This window comes from Danio aesculapii, chromosome 19, assembly GCF_903798145.1.
Source record: "Danio aesculapii chromosome 19, fDanAes4.1, whole genome shotgun sequence".
Classification (NCBI taxonomy): Eukaryota; Metazoa; Chordata; class Actinopteri; order Cypriniformes; family Danionidae; genus Danio; species Danio aesculapii.
The window spans coordinates 25,202,756-25,221,311 of NC_079453.1; the positions used below are offsets into that span (position 1 = coordinate 25,202,756).

General features: G+C 36.7%; 1 protein-coding gene across 1 annotated transcript in view; it reads left to right on the forward strand.

The window, feature by feature from the left end:
* Positions 1–4,093: 4,093 nt before the first annotated feature.
* Positions 4,094–18,556, forward strand: part of eepd1 (endonuclease/exonuclease/phosphatase family domain containing 1) — a 49,094-nt gene continuing 34,631 nt past the window's right edge. Inside the window, exon 1 of the mRNA XM_056480177.1 lies at positions 4,094–5,188. Within this exon, the coding sequence (XP_056336152.1) occupies positions 4,356–5,188 (833 nt within the window). The 5' untranslated portion in view covers positions 4,094–4,355. The remainder of the gene's footprint in view (positions 5,189–18,556) is intronic.

Consider the following 18,556-nt stretch of genomic DNA (forward strand, 5'->3'; position numbering starts at 1 on the left):
TTTACACAGCGGATACCCTTCCAGCTGCAACCCATCTCTGGGAAACATCCATTCACACTCATTTACACACATACACCAATTTAGCTAACCCAATTTACCTGTACCGCATGTCTTTGGACTGTGGGGGAAACCGGAGCACCCGGAGGAAACCCACTCGAATGCGGGGAGAACATGCAGACTCCACACAGAAACGCCAACTGACCCAGTCGAGGCTCGAACCAGCGACCTTCTTGCTGTGAGGTGACAGCACTACCTACTGCGCATAATATGGATTTAAAAATTGAAAATGAAGTTATAGAAGGAGTATATGTAAATAAGCTTCTTGGTGGTGTATTGGGTCATAAAATTAGTTGGAAAATGCAAATAAGTAATGTGATATCAAAATTAGTAAAAACTGCAGCAATAATGTATAAATCAAGATTTATCCTGGACAATAAATCAATGTATATATTATATAATATACTTATGTTGCCATAAATTAGTTATTGTGTTGAAATTTAGGGGATACATATTCAGGTATACACTCTCAGAAATAAAGGTACAAGAGCTGTCACTGGGGTGGTACCTTTTCAAAAGGTACAAATTTGTACCTAAAAGGTCCATATTAATACCTCAAGGGTACATATTAGTACTTAAAAAGTTCCTCTTAAAATTTGTAGGTACTAATATATACTTTTGAGGTACCAATATGGACCCTTCAAGTCCAAATGTTTACCTTTTGAAAAGGTACCACCCCAGTGACAACTAACGTTTGCAGTACTATGTATTTTTTGGGTCTATGTTGTAAAATGTAAATGTACAAATGGAATCAATGGAATCGCTAGAGCACCTTTAGAGGTCAGAGGAGTTACCTGCACAGCACTTACTTGCCACCGTTACACGAGCAAACTTTGCATTTTGTTGGTCTGGAGCGTTTAGGTGTGTGTGAACACACTGGCAAGAAGGAAAAACATCAGAAGTGATCTGAGAGAAACAACTGTGCTGCCATTGATACTATCGATGTCAATGGCTGCCTTTTCCAACATTCTTTAAAATATCTAGTTTTTCTGTTTAACCTTCATTCGGCTTTGTCCCTTTATTCATCAGTGGACGCCACAGCAGAATGAACCGCCAACTTATCCAGCATATGTTTTACACAGCGGATGTTGTTCCAGCTGCAATCTAGCCCTGGGAAACACCCATACACTTTCACATTCACACACATACACTACGACCAAATGAATTTATTTAATTCACCTATAGCGCATGTCTTTGGATTGTGGGGGAAACCGGAGCACCTGAAGGAAACCCACGCCAACACAGGGAGATTTTTGGGTGAACTTTCCCTTTAAATCAGGGGTGTCCAAACTCGGTCCTGGAGGGCCGGTGTCCTGCAGATTTTAGCTCCAACTTGCCTCAACACACCTGCACGGATGTTTCTAGAAAGCCTAGTAAGTGCTTGATTAGCTAGCCCAGGTGTGTCTGATTGGGGTTGGAACTAAACTTTGCTGGACACCGGCCCTCCAGTACCGAGCTTGGACATGCCTGCTTTAAATGATAATGTTAATAACAGTGCAGTTAGAAAAGGATGAGACAAGTAAGGGTGTATCTGAACATAACACTGCTAGAACACTGTCCTTTGGACTGATGTGACCAAAGTGAGAATGCTTGGGCATAATGCAGAATGTCACATTTGGTGAAAGCCAAAAGAAAACATTTGAACAAACACGTCATACTAAATAATATCAGCATATGTTGGTGGAGAAGTGATGATTTTATGCTTGTGTTGTAGCCCCACCATGACCTGCGCACTTCACAGTGATTGAGTTGACCATGCATAAAGTCAAATATGAGGCCATCATCAGTTTGACAGCTGAAGCTTGGACAAAATTGGGTCATGCAACAGGACAATGATCCCGAGAACAGCAGAAAATCTATAACAGCTGAAAAAGAAAAGAATCAAGGTGTTGCAATAGTCCAGTTAAAGTTCAGACCTCATCCTGGTGAAAATGCAGTGGCAAGAGCTGGAGAAATTCTGTAAGAAAAGAAAGAGTGGGACAAAACTCCAGATCTATGTAAGAGACCAATAAAATAAAAAATAAATTCTTCAAGTAGGCTAATTGATGTTTATAGTGGAGTTACAGCCTATAGCCAAGGTACGTTGTGGAAACGTCTATGAAATATTGTAACATCAGTTAAATGTTTTTATTTGATCATGAGCTTTATTGTGTATGATGAATCTTTAGCTAATTATGGTTTTGTGAATGATGCATATTTAAGCTAAATGTTTTCTAGATTATTTTTTAATGCTGGATTGTTTACTTAACGTAGATATAAAGTGTAGATTTGGGAGGAGCCTGATCATTAGATGTGTCAATCATCACGTGCGAATAAGCGGCAGCCATTTTATGGTCCCAGATGGGAATTTATTTTCAGACTATTCATTCAGTTTGAGCCTTTCGAGGTCAGCAAAGTTTGTTGTTTACCATTGTATCTTACGATAGTATGAGCAAAACTTGAAATACAGCCTAAATCACAGTCATGCTGATATTAAGATTGCAGTAGCATATCTAGTGTGTACTTAGACAAGCATCTTGAGAGGAACTGGGGCAGATGTTTCAAATTACCTTAGTCGACACAGAGAATGACAGGTATGTAAACTCAACACCTAAATGTCAAAATCTGTCAAACTCATACACCCAATTTGTACTCCGAAATGCTTAACGACCCAATTGAAACCCAATTTTTGATGGCTCAAAGAATTACAGTCATAAATGTTCAAGAGTTGGTTTGGACTTTGTGGCTATGGATTTATTTTAATGTTTGACTTTTATTGAACACATTCCTGGATAAGAAACTATTTTGGATAATGAAGTAGATTTTATCATCTGCTATCTGCAGTCAAAACCAAGATAAATCATCTGGCATTTAGATATGCTAATTGTAAGAGCTCAAAGCACATTGTGATAATTAGTTTGACAAGGTTTTAGTGTTATATAAACAGTGTCCTCGCCTTTTCTATTCATGTGGTTTCATTTGAAACTGAAAGTGAGTTTATGTCCAAGTAGCAATAAATGGTTCATTGTAACTTCTATTAAACTAAAGAGCTGAATGTAAACACGATCATTTTCCCATCTAAAATACATTTGCGTCACAATATTATACTTTAGACGATAGTCCTTAATAACAATATCACTGCATGCAACAATGCGTCTGAACCTAGGTCTGAACAAAATGTTCATGAGGGATTAAATATTCACAATAGCTCCGAGTCTCTCAGGTGTCATGGGCTATTGGGAGAGTCGGTTCATACACAAAAGCCTAGAGTAATGATAGGAGGCCACGCCCCTTCGTCACAACACCGTTTAATAAACGCTCTGAAGCACCATTCATTTTGACAGAGTTGACGCGTTAGAATATTTTTTACGTACTGCGTTTATGCAAATACTATATAATAATACTCAATAGAGAGACTTTGATTATCTTTACGAATTGATTTCCAAGCGTTATTTCAATTTAAGTAGTTGACTGTTACTATAAGTCTTCTATTAGGCTATACGTTTAAGTATATTTGTGATTAGTATGTGTTGTTGGATTTTTTTAAAGTGTGTTTTACGCTTATTAAAATGACAATATTTTTATCTGACTGATACTGTGCTTATTCTAACCTATCGTCGACCTGTAAAGTTTTTTTATTACTATATATAAAGTTTAATAGAAAATGATAATAAATGCAATTGTTAATGTATAGATTACTTTAATAAATCAGATTAAAATAATTAAACGGTAAACATTAAAAAATAATTAAACATTACAAAAATCGTATAGAAGAACTATAGTCTGAAGGAAACACTAAAATAGATTAATTGTGATAATTGTCAAATAGTTAAATTTAGTGCACTACAGGATTCAAATAAATCAGTTTTAAATGTTAATAAATAACAATACGATTAAAATAATTCACGGAGATGTGCATGCGAAATGTGCGTGCTAGTTTGTACATCTTTCATTCAGATCACAGCGTTTAGTGAATTGTTTCGAATGAATCGTTAAAAGAGTCGACTCCAAAGAACGACTCGGACAATTAAGCATAGAAACCGCGGCGCTAGAGAGTTCACCTCAGTTCAGTCTGCCTGGAAGAGCGTCGACATGGACGCGGCTCCCTCCGCTGCCAGACTGAGAAAGCACGACGAATTCTGCTAAAACTGAGACGGACTTGTTTGTATGTCATGGTATGTGTGAAGTCGCAGCTTTAAATAACAAGTTCGTACATTTGGATTAGTCTATGTGCCACCAGGGTCTTCCACGCACAGCGTGTAACGTTAGCGGTCCGGACGGGTTTCATTCTCAGTTCGCGCGCTGAATCACCGACACACATGGGTGGGAATCTCGGGTGCCACCGGTCCATTCCCAAGGACCCTACGGACTTCTGCCAAGGCAAGCGCAAGTTCAGCGCGGCGTGCAACTTCAGCCACATCCTAGTGAATCAGGAGCGGCTGAACATCAACACCGCCACCGAGGAGGAGCTCATGACTCTACCGGGCGTAAACCGTGGGGTGGCTCAGAACATCGTGGAGTATCGGGACTGCATCGGCGGATTCAAGAAAGTAGAGGACCTGGCGCTGGTCAGCGGTGTCGGTGCGACTAAACTAGAGGCTATAAAACTAGAGATTTGCGTGTCGAGCAAGAACAGCTCGTCCAATCACTCGCCCTCGTCCCTGCGCAAAGAGCACGAGCACCTGCCGTGCACCGGCGTCAACATCAACACGGCCACCCCGCCGCAGCTCATGAGCGTCCGCGGCATCACCGAGAAAATCGCCAAGAACGTTGTAGAGTTCCGTTCCGTTCACGGCCCGTTCAAAAGCATCGAGGACCTGGTCAAAGTGGCCAACATCAACTCATCCCTGCTGGACCGCATCCGCTTCCAGGTGTTCGTGGAGCGCTCCAGGACACCATCCACCAACACTAATGGAGGGTTCACGCACCCGAGTCCCACGTCCTTCAGTGTCCAGAGCGATGAGCAGGACGTCCCGCTCGGTGGACCTCCGCTCGTCACCTCCGTCCGGCCGTGCGTGGAGCCTCCAGCGGGCACGCGAGATGGGAAGCCCGTGGTGCGGGTGGCCACCTGGAACCTGCAGCGCTGCTCCAGTGAGAAGGCAAACAACCCGGGGGTGAAAGAGGTGGTCTGTATGACCCTACTAGAAAACGAGTGAGTAAACTTACACGCATATTTTTTTTCTAATGTACAAGTAAGTTTGACAGCCTGCTTTGAAATATGTGGTCGTTTATGGGAAATGTATTATGGTAATTCAGTGTGTCTTGTTTGTACCACCTTCATGGTTTCAAACATGCACAATGTGCAATATTTTTGGGATATAGGCTGAAAATGTAACGTGTCCATGATTTTAAAGTATCCATGATGACGATTATCATGTTGCATTAATAAGTGAATCTGTCAGTACAGTCCCATGTCATTAAACTGCTATCACTACACATCAGCACTGTACAACCACTGAACTTCTCTGCAGGTATTTGGTCATTTTGAGCTGTTTAGCACAGATATTTAATATGTATTGTAAAAGATTTATATTCCTCAGTTGATTAATCAAAGTACTTTCAGAATAGATTTTCATTTTCAGAATTATTTTTATATAACATTTTTATTTTATTTATATTAAATGAAGCCAGGGTTGAAATTAGACTTTGTTGACATATTGAGTTAAAAGTTTTTACAGAGGGGATTGTTGATCTATTTTAGTACTCCATAAACCAGAAGTACTGTTAAAATTGTGCTAGGAAAAAGAAACCTCCAGAGTATAGGAATAAATGGTTGATATGTGAAAGTGAAACTGACATATTGTAACGCTACAGATAAATAAATCTGCAAAAAGTTATGTAATGTGTATATAGTGAATTAGTGCCTGTTCAGTTTTTAGCAGTGCTGGTTTTGGATGTATTTTACCTATTAGGTTTAAAAAAAACGTACTAAAGTACATAAACCAAACAGGGCAACAAAGGGGTTGTCGCTGGGTCAGTTGGCATGTGGAGTTTGCATGTTCTCCTCATGTTTGTATGGGTGTCCTCCAGGTGCTCTGGTTTCCACCACAGTCCAAAGACATGTGCTATAGGTGAATTGGATTAACTAAATTGTCCTTGGTGTGAGTGAGTGTGAGTTTCCCAGTGCTGGGTTGCAGCTGGAAGGGCATCAGCTGTGTAAAACAAATGCTGGATAAGTTGGTGGATCTTTGCGCTGTGGTGACTCCTGATGAATTAAGGGACTAAGCTGAAGGAAAATAAATGAATGAATGAATGAATGAATGAATAAACCAAACAAGGGTGAATGACAAAAAGACAAAAATGTGTGAATGTAATGAGAGAAAGAACCACAATCCCATAAGGGATTGGAAATGACAGAAACCTTTTTGCAACGCTACACTTCGAACGCATATCTTAATTGGTTCATTTCTCTTCCTGCTAATATGATTTAGTAGCTAAACAACCACGACAATCTCTTTAAAACGACTCACAAAGTGAAATTTTAAATTACTTTGGACTGCTACCTGATAAGATTGAAAAAAAAATGATGAAAAACCCAAAAGAGCAACAGGAAACATTGAAAAAAAAACAAACACTTAATATAGCCTAATTTTGTTGGGAAAAAATGCTCTTTTGTAACAAATTTCATTCTGTATAATTTGTATCTTTATATTTATGTATTTTTGTTGGTCAGATATCTACAAAATAAACAAATAGAATGGATAATTTTAGCTGAAGTGGGGTGCAAATAATATTTTTTGGCCTTAAGGGAATTATTTATTACATTTAAGTAGGCTTATTATAACATAAAATATAGGATTTCTGACCATTTTCTTTGTAATGCAGGTTATTTTTTGAGTTCTAATTTGAGTTGAATTTGAATTACAGTATTGCAATTCTACTTGGTATCATGATAATTTAGCTAGTATAGTATTGTAAGATTAATTAATGGTATCGCGACAACCTTAGTGCTTAGGAGTGGTTGGAACTGATCTTTTGGTACACATTATTTCCTACAGTGTCATGGGTAATCTAGTTTTTCTGCACAAATTACAGTATTAAATTAGATTATTTAAAAAAATTAATGAAATGTAAAAAATGTTAATGAATCAGGTTTTACAAAATCATGTGTATATATATATATATATATATATATGTACATACATTTCCTCAGAGCTCACAAGTCTGCGTTTAAAGATTTATCCATTACTGTTAAGATGGAAAATTAAGTTTTTACTTACGGAGCCTGACTTTTTGTACTCTGTTTTCACTTAAATCTACAGTAAAATATTTAAAGTATAGTAGAACAAACACTGTATTTTCTTTTCATTCGTTTAAAAGGAGACATGTTATGGAAGTAAGATAGCCCAGCATCTTAGATTAAATATAACTATCAAATGACAGTCCACAGATTGCCACTCTTTGGTTTCTCTGAATAATTTTATTTTCATCCAGCTGGATATTATTAGATATTTGAATGATCCAGTTTGTTCATCAAATTCTTTCATCTTTCTTTTAGGCCTTTTGTCAAGGATTGAGGTTTGTTTCTTTTACGAGTCTCATGATTTTTAGATACTCTGCATAGTAATTCTCAAGTTGTTATTTATTATATATTTTTGCAGCTTATAAGATTTTATAAGATCATATGTATACGCTTAAAAGGTCATTAGTGGACACAGGCTATGTGTGTTGCTGCTCTGGATCAGCATTATGGGCTTTACTGTACGTCTGACTGCACCTTATCAGATTTTTACTAAACCTCTCTGCCTATTTATTTATTTTTTTATTGTTAAATGACTCTAGAAGATAAATGTTTATACTGCTGGCTGTTTTATGGCACACACACACACACACACACACACACACACACACACACACACACACACACATACTCACATACTGTATTTCAGTCAGGTACGTGTCCTCATTCATGTCATGACTTTGGGAGGGTTGTTATATAAGACTGCGTGTGTGTGTGTGTGTTGATGGGGATTGAAACTGTAGTAAGAAGGATCTTCTTATCAGCAGGGTGAATATAGTGTTAGGAATTGCATCAGTGATGAAAGCTGTACACTGTTCAACTGCCATGCATGCAACGCAACCACCCCATTATAGCAGCAATCCTTAACGCAGAGGCTAAAGAAACAAAGTAAAACAAGGCATAAGGAAAAATCTCGAATCGGCTATGTTGACTGACTATACATAATGCCACACTTTAAAATTTGCATGGTAACTTGGTTTAGGTTGAATCAATTAACCCAATGAGTCACATTAGCTTAAATTACCTTCAACTGACTTAAAATGGCTTTTATAACTTATAAAAACTTGACATATGATTAAGTTATGATGAATTTAAAAAACATATGTGGTCAACTTATTAATCCATATATTCACTGTAAAACCCAACAGTCTACTTTATCAAATGAAATGAGTGTAGTTAACTCAATTTACTGAAAGTTATTTCTACTCATTTAAGAAAATGAAATACCTCATTAATTCAACTTAAATGGAGTAAGTTCACTGTACTCATATAGATTAGTTTTTTAACTCAAGTGGTTTGTAGCTATCGGTTTCCTCAAACGATTTAAGTTGACTTAACTTATTGAGTTTTACAATGCTCAGTAAGTAGGCTTGGACGGTATCCAAATTTTTATACCGTCAAAATCTCCTCCCTATTTTACCTCGGTATATGGTATTACCATGCATAATAAAAACAATTATGATGTAAGGCTCAGACAGCGTCACCAAACTGTTGGCTTGTGCCTAAACCATTCAGAAACTGAATACCGTATATGCGACATTCGCGGGGGAAGAGATAATGTGTTCGCGAACAGAAGAGCAAAACCAACCCAGCTAGACGATACAGAGTCCAGACAGCCCATAACAAGCTGACTGTATAAACACACACACACAGCATCACGCCCTCTTTCTCATTCACACACATATACACACACACACACATAGACCGCACCAAACAAGCGACACAGCATCACGCTCTCTCTCATTAACACACACACACAAACGGCGTGCGCGCTCGAGTTTTATTCTGAACTTTATTCCCGCACCGCAAGAAATCCGGTCTACTCCTGTGGTACAGCAGCGGGAATGCAGACCTCTAGTTCGTGTTTACCACATCTCCCTTCTCGTTCAGTCGAAACCTGAAATACTGCCAAACTGCAGAGGTTATGTTCTTTTTCGAGACCAGGGGCCTCATGTACGAAGACTTGAATTCATTGAATTCGTTGAATTCATACTAAAACATTGCGTGCGCATAAAGCTGTAAATGTGCGTACGCAGTAAAAAATTTAGATGTATGAAACGCTGCGTATGCGGAATCCCACGCATATTCTCTTTGTACATCCGAATTAACGTGAAACTGAGCGCAGGTGCACAAGCGCAAAACCCCTCCCTGCCTCCTCCCCCTAATAAATATGGTAATAACTCTACTTTGGCAAAACCAAATGAAAAAGCAAGCAAGCAAGCAAGAAGAGAAACTTCACTGAATGTTAATTGGAGGTGATCCTATCGGAGGTAGACCGGAGAAAAACAGTTATTTGCAAGTTTGTCCTCTGAAATTAATAACAAAAGAAAAAAAAAGGGTGGCAGAGTTTAGCTGACGCGGTTAACGCAGTGGGGTCTGAAGATTGCACTCAGTGAATTAAAAAAAGAAATGGTTCGTTGTTAAGAGGAGAACAGCGATGCACCGTCAAAGTGTGGACTGAACAGGCAGGGGAACGGGATGCTGAACTAACACCCTTTGAAAAGAGAGTTGCCTCAATTGTGGGCGACACAATTTTAGAGTTGATTTGAACATTTTATCTCAAATGGTGTCAGAGTTTAATTGACTTTTACAATTTTTACATTAAAAGATATTTAAAAATAAATAAACAGTGCTAATTACAAAAACAGAGTCTTGTGCAATAAGCAGGATATTTTTGGTACTGGTTTTATTGTATAATTTCGTATGGTTGAATTGTTTAATTCATTTGTATGGTTATTTTTTTTTTATCTTGAAATGAACCCTATTGCAACATAAAGGGCATTTATTTATGCCTATCTGACCTATTTTTGGCTCAAACTATAACAGGAGCAAAGAATTTAATAGGTTTGAAATCGAATGTCTAATGAATGTCAAGCGTCACACTAACTTTACCGCAGTTCAACTGCATGGAATGAAAACCTTATATACCTGCTAGACACACACACAAGAAATGCACGTACGCCAGACATGAAGTTGGCGTGGACCAACGCACATTCTCATGTTAATTTCATCATTAGTAAATCCAAACGTGAGCATGAAATATGGCATACGCAAAGTTTTTGTGTGTACGCAGCGTTGATACATGAGGCCCCAGGTCACTTGGTGCGTGACTCGCCATCTTCACCTCTCTCTCTCCTCCACACTGTCCCGTGATGACAATCACGCATACGCATACGCATTTTTTGGCATTAAATAAATGATATTTAATATTTAATCTCCTATATAAGTGCATTGTTTTTTATGATGGTATAACGATATTGAAACTGATACCGTTGCTATTTTTAGATCCTACGGTATACCATATTACAGTATTATTGCCCAAGTCTAGTACTCAGTTGGTTTGAATTCTATTCATTTATTGGGTTTTACATTATTATTATTATTATTATTATTATTATTATTATTATTATTATTATTATTATTATTATTATTATTATTATTATTTTCAGTAGAATTTTTTTGACTTTTTTTTTTTTTTTTTAACAAATCAATGTGTATAATTGATGATATTGATAATATATGGGTTTTTAGACTGACTAAAGTGTTGAACGTATCAGTGATGCATTTCTAGTTTAGTCTTTATGAAGCATAGTTGATATTGTTAATATTTTTGATGCTTGTGTATATAAATATATATGCCAACGTAATGGGTCTCATTTACTAAGATTTACTCATTTAAAAAAATAGGAACAACTGAAATGAAATGTTTGCAAAATACACACATTCTCCCCACTTTAATACCAGTGTTATGAATGATAAATTTAAACTTAGCTTGACATTATGTCTGTTATGTATAATTATTATATTTATTCTATAATACAAAATAATTGATATTATTAATGAAATTAAATATTTCATGTTAAATGTATTTCAGGCTGAGCAATTTAAGAGTAAGAAAAGAGCTACAAGGTTTCTTTGAATAGTGCTGATATATGCATGTGTATAGTGAAAGGCAAGGTGTGTATAAATCACAATCACTGATGGTTATTAGCAAATGAGACTAATGCTGGTTCAGACTGCATAATTTTAGGCCCAGTTTTGACTCTCCGACAGATTTTGAGATATCGCCAACAAATTCCTGAAATCACAGGCAAATCGGTAGGGCTTCTTTTCGGTCTATTTGGATGCATGAAATGGAGGAAAAACTAGTGGAAATTTGGCTGGAGCACCCATGTCCGTTTGACGTGTCATCTGAGCAATACCACAACCGGGTCAAAAAAGTTAAAGAGAAACTGCTAATTCCTTTCAAAAGCCAGGTTAGCAAAATAAGCACACAATCTACCAAAAGCTAGAAATAACAATAGATTTACTACATGACCTCACGTTGTTTCCATTTCCATTTCTCACGATGTTTCACTTTTTGCTTGCTTGTGTTTGGTTAAGACACATTTTCCAGACCGAGTTGTCTGCGATTCTCCTATTGTAAAGTCATGCAGTGAAACACCATCACCGATCTATCCTGCAGTGTAAACGCAGCACCAACAGAATGCTACCCCAGATAGTCATGCAGTGTGAAAACATCTGTGATGCGACTATTTTGATAATCATGCAGTCTGAATTCAGCATAAGTGTAGTTCAGTGTTCCTTAAGTCTGGGCCTCTGATATTAACAAGCATTTTCAGTGATCAATTCAGAAGCGGTCAAGTGGGCAACGCTGGCTTAAAGTACCCATCATTCTACCTCGCAAGGTCATATGCAGATTCTAAAATTGCTGTGCTAGAATTATTCGTTTTGAAGAAGCAGCATATTGCTGCATTTAAAAACTCAAGTCAGCTAATTAAACCGCTTCAATCATGTCTCAAGGTCAGTTTTTCACTGGTGGTGTCAGGAGTTTTTCTTAAGTGAGAAAACGCTTACAAACTTGAGTAGCTTGTCAAGTGCGTTGTATCAAAAATGCAAGCGAACCTTGTATTTGAAATGATTTTGTACAGTTAAAATCATCAGTTATTTCTTCAGTGTCTGCCCTCATTGCACTCTTTCACACATGACTCTGAATAGACCCGAGATGGGCCACACTTTTGCTTTCTTGGGCAAATTTTGGATGCTAGTGACAAAAAGAGTAGGACAGGAAATTCAACCAACATTTTTAGAATATATTGATTATAAAAGGCAGTTATTTACTGAGAAAATGGCATTATCTGTTGACATACAGTTTAGTCTGTGACAAGCGTTGAGAAACTTTAGAATCAATACAGTCTGTCCAGTAATTTGACCTTTTGACTAAACCATGAAAACTCGTGTAACTGACAGATTGAATTTGGGGCAAGAAAGTAGTTTTGAACAAATGAATGAAGGTTTACAGGAATGTCCTGATTTGTTTTCTGTCATAGTCATTAATGACAGTTGGATTCACCTAAAATATTAATTCAATTCAATTTAATAATTGCTTTTTTTTGACAAATGTTACAAATGTATTGCCAAAGCATTTATAAAGTTTACATTTATAAAGTTTACATTTAAAAAGAACATGCCTATATATATATATATATATATATATATATATATATATATATATATATATATATATATATATATATATATATATATATATATATATATATATATATATATATATATATATATATATATATATATATATATAAAAACTTAGTAAACGCATTATAATAATATTAAAACAACAAAATAATAATAATATGAATTATTAAAATATTAACCAAAAATATTACTTTATTATTAATAATTATTAAATAATAATAATTGCAACAAGTATGATTAAATATTTATTATTATTATTGTTATTTAATAATAAATATTATTCTTAAATAATAATTTAATATTATTATAAAATATTAATATTAATCCCAAAATATTATGTCAATTATATTCTTAAAAATTAATGCCAATGTAAAATTCACTCAAAATGAACATTACAACAGTTTTGAGCCTTTAAGAGATGTGGAATCGGACACTCAAGGCTAACACACTCGTATTTATTGAAAGGGGAAGAAAACCCTATTTGTGACTTGTGTAAGAATATTTTGACGATAAAAGTTTTAAAAGAATGTGTATTTTTAAATGGTATTAGAAAATGTTTTTATACAGGAAATATTTTAAGGGAGATGTTTGAAAGTGTCTTCTGGAGCAATTTTAGAATATTTATCTTTAAATTAAAGGATTGTTTATGACGCTCTTCAGGGTTGTTGCTATTTGTATGTTTTCTTGTTTGTACAATGAAGTTTTAAGAAAAAAAATAGCCTTTTCTTAAAATGATTTCTGGGGAATCAAATTGCAGAATGGTTACTGAAATTGTATCGTTTACAGACAAAAATTAAATAAAATAAATAAAAAAAATAAATAAATTAAAACATTTCAGAAAATTACTACTTGTTTGATCAAAAAGATTCAACCTTGTATAAAATATAATAACTTTTTATCTTTAGAAACTTTAGAAAGTCCCAAACATTTGAATGGTAGTGTATTATTCAGTAGAAGGCCACAGATGCAATCACTCTGTCTAACATAAACACCCTTTTGTCTGGATTCATAGCCTTACTCTCAACAAGCCACATAATTTGCAATATCATTCATCTCCAAATCCAAATAGCACCAGAGTTAATTACTTTAAGTTACAGGAAACATTTGACTAAGACAAACATCAAGGAGTCACTGTAGGTCACTTGAAGCCGCCCCCTCTTCCATCATCACTGTCATGATCACTACTGCTATGCGACACAACAGTCTCTCTCAGCTACTTATCTGATTTCAGTGTTGGTCTGTTTTGCCAAATTAAATGCTGTCCAGTAGGCAACTGATCTGTTATCAGTGTAAAAGGACGGATTAAAACCCACAGTTCTGAAGATGACCGGTTAAAATCCTTCAACACAGTGTGTAGGAAGCTGTCAGACGGCCTGATCAGAGGTTACTCTAGTTCACTCAGAAGAAAAAAAATGAAGTGTTCGCAGAGACGCCCTGTAGTAACCTCTCCATACACACAGTAAGTCAAACAATATGACTCATATCTGTCAGCGTCAGCTTACTTTTTGAGTTGTCGCACGTGTTTAGTCTCCACAGTGCTGTACCACATCATGATGACCCATCCACAAAAGAAGATTCAGATCTCTAGTGTGTACAAAAGTAAATATTTTGACTCGTGTGTTGGTCCCATCTTCTTGTGTGCTTACAGTTTTATCATTTAGCAGATCAAACCAGACCAAAACAACTTACAAACAAGGAGTATGAAAAGGAATTTATGATATACGATATCATAAAGTGTCTCTGTATGATGAATGTCTTCATATATTCCTCCTTGCATTGGAAGTTCTTTTGTATAAAAGCGTCTACTAAATCAAAACAAAGTGCTAGCACTACAAAGTTTCAGACATTAAGCTAGAACATGGAGGGGTTAAGGAAAGCATAGAGGTATTTTATTTTATTAGTGGAAGACTCTAGATAAGTCTTCAGTCTTTTTTTTATTGCATTTTATTTTGCATGTATCCTGGTATGTATCTTTTACTACTGCACATTTGAAATGTCTGTAAAGTGCCTTGAGATGCTACTTTTAAAGGTGCTATATAAAAATAAAGTTTATTATTGTTATAGTTGTCTCTATTAGTATGGATTCTGTATTTTAGATGGGTATGGGTAGATTACTACATCAGCAAGGAACAGTGAATGTGAAGGTTCTGGAAAGTGATTTTGTGTCTATTTGATGTTGTCAGGTTTTCCTCACGGTATAAAGTTGTGGTATACTGTAGGTGAACTAGATATAGTGAATTGGCTCTACCTGACGCCTAAGTCTTGATGCCTATTCAAGATTTAGGAACGACAAATAATAACTTGACTTCTAGTTGGTATCAAATATGGTATATTTGGTATCAGAAGTGGCTTATCTAAAAGGAAAAGGCCTCTAGATTATGCTTATTTTACCAAAATAAAATATGCTCATGTCTTGATTTTCAATTAACTAGAACAGTAAGGTCTGACTTTGCTTAGACAAAAGTCTTGTCAACAGAAATAACGTACAGTATAGGATCTAAAGTCATGGTGGAGTGGAAAAAGAATTAATATTATGGATCACTCCCATGAGCTTGGACGACTGCATCCATGCATCTCTGCAATGACTCAAACAACTTATTAATAAAGTCCTATGGGATGGCAAAGAAAGCATTTTTGCAGGACTCCCAGGGTTCATCAAGATTCTTTGGCTTCATCTTCAATGCCTCCTCCATCTTACCCCAGACATGCTTAATAATATTCATGTCTGGTGACTGGGCTGGCTAATCCTGGAGCACCTTGACCTTTGCTTTCAGGAACTTTGATGTGGAGGCTGAAGTATGAGGAGCGCTATTCTGCTGAAGAATTTGCCTTCTCCTGTGGTTTGTAATGTAATGGGCAGCACAAATGTTTTGATACCTCGGGATGTTGATGTTGCCATGTACTCTGTAGATCTCTCACATGCCCCCTTTCTGAATGTAACCCCAAATTATTTTTTTTTTCTTCACAAATCTTGACTGATTTCTGTGAGAATCTTGAGTCCTTGCGGGTTCTAATACGTCTTCTGCAGTATTTGTGATGATTTGGATACAGTTCAACAGATGATTCATCTGAAAAATCTACCTTCTGACACATTTCCATGGTCGATTAGAAGTCAAGTTATTATTTGTTGCTCTTACAACTTGGGTAACAAGACTTTTGTCAGGTAGTGTAAGTGTTTGTGTGTGTGTGTGCATGGCTGGGTTGCGGGAGAGGACAACAGCAGGTTAAACATATGGCCGAGTAATTGGTGGTGCATTTCGCTGTGGAGAACTCTGACGTAGAAGGGAATAATAATAAATAATAAAGGAAGTAAGGAAGTAATAATAAATATTTTTCTCCTTTTAACGAGTAATATTATTAAAATTTCAAGAAGTCTGCAAAAATAGTGTTTGCTGATCATCTAAATAACTGAACATATAAGCAGACTAGCATACTGTTACTGTGTGCATATAAACTACTTACAAGTCAATAAGTGTTGCATTGGTAAAACTACATGAACTGAAAACCACATTTACAATGTCATATTGGTGGTTGTAAGGTTGTTGTGTGGGTTGTTAGGTTGTAGATTATAGCCATGTGAAATCCATTAATGTTTCCCCAAATTCAGCTTTGCTATTGTAATTTTTCATTAGCAATCCTTCAGCAGGTTAAAGCCCTACTTGCGATTTATTTGTTCATTTTGTTAGAAAGCTGACTGTAAATTCCATGTGTGGTTTCAGCATTGCAAACTCACAAGGCCTTAGTCACACCTGCCATCATAACGCTTTAGTTTTTCCCTGGAGTCTCGCATATTTCACACCTATCTTAACACCTCCTCCTGTTTTTTTATTTCCCTGGGGAAACTCCAGTCACTTTTATGGCCCATACATAGTTATATGAATAATCACATCAATATTTTGTTCCAAGGTTGTCCAGATGCCAGATCTTGTATGAACTGCGGCGTTTGGGTTGTAGACTCAACCTACAACTCCACTGCACTGTTGATTTCTGTAAATGTGGGTATAGTTGAATCTACCATCAGTCGTAGAAATGAAAGAAACGTGTCAGGTGGTGTTCTTATGATTATTAATATTATTATTACTATTATTATCATTATTATCATCCTCATTAGGTATTCATCGTGCATGTACTTATTATGCACAATTATTATGTACACCAGCCCCCAAAGACCCCCAAAACTCCATGCATACAGTGTGCACTTGAATTGTGAACACAGATGCTCGACATGTTCACACATTTTTTTCAGTGCAAGTGATTTTTTCCTCAAAGTTATGTAGTGATAAAAATGTCTATGTACTCGTTTAGAGTGGAGTAGCATATATATCATTCCCCTCTCTCACACGCGCACACACACACACACAGGTTTGTTTTTGTGAATTGTGGGGACATTACATTTGTTTATTACTTTATAAAATGTATTTTCTATTGCCATCCCTAAAGCCAACCCTCACAGGATAGTGTAAAGTTTTACTTTCTGAAAAAAAAACTGTGATTAATACAGTGGTCGTCAACCACTGGCCTGCGGACTGGTACGGGTCTGTGAATCAATTGCTACCGGGCCGCACAGGAAATCATTAATTATGTGTGTTTTATTTATTATCTTAGTCTGAACAATCTTTTATTTTAAAAAATGATTGCATTCCCTCAGTTACATCTCGGTCACTTGAGCAGCCAAATATAACCCACAAGCAGCAAAAGGAGTAAGAAACAGACGTTTTTGGAAAAATTTTTTGCTAAGAGGAAAAGGCTCCCTGAAGAACCCGCGAACGGCAAGGAATAGATCCACAACCCATTTGTCAACAAATCAGGTGAATTCACCATGTCTGTGCAAGAAGATCAACTGCTGGAGATCGTAAATGAAGGCGGCCTTTTAGGGGCCGTTTGCATAATGCGTCTTCTAGAGTTCGCGCAAGTTTAGTATTTGAACAAATGCCGCAAGCGCACCGCGAGTCATGTGACAAGAACTGACCGATCTGCTTCAGCTTGTATGGAATATACACATTTCGGTAGACAAATTATCTAAGACAAACCAGAACACCCAAACACTGCAGTGCTTTGTAATAAAACGTGTATCAGAGTGACTGATTGTCTTGCTCTGAGAAAGCGGTTGATGGAACCCCCACAATGGTCCGCGGTAAATCGTTGACCAGTCTGCAGTGATAAAAAGGTTGTGGTCAACTGGATTAATAAGCTTTTTGAGAAATAAGGACATCAGTTATTCTCCACCTTCTTGTAATAACTGTCATACCCATGTCATTACACAAATGTTTGTCCTTATACTGCGTCACAAAAACGCATACACACTCAACACAAGCTGCTGTTGTTTCTACCTTCTTCAAAAGTTTGTGGATGTTTTTGTTCTGTTTCCTCTGTTTCTTTTCAGACTGTGAACAACAGCCTGGCTCAGTGTTCACACCCAGTGGACAGAATAATAATAATTACACTTTGGGCTCTGTTTCTCAGGATTAAGAGTTTGAGCACTAATAATAGTGTGCCCTCAGCACACACCAGCAATATTGGCGAACATTGGATGTAAAGTGTCAGTTTTGCAAGAGTTTTCATATTTATTGCTAAATGTTGTATTATGAAAGGTTTTATTGCAATTTCAAGAGTTAGCTGATAATAACTTAGCTGATGATCAATAAAGCGTATTTGGCATGCTGTCCCGGGAAAGAGCCCTGAGCTCGTAATATCCTCAAGCCCGGGGCTCCCTCCTGTTAGAAGGGCGAGAGGGGAGTTCGAGCTCAGGTAGGTCTCGAGAACTCCCCTGCTTGTCGCTGTGTG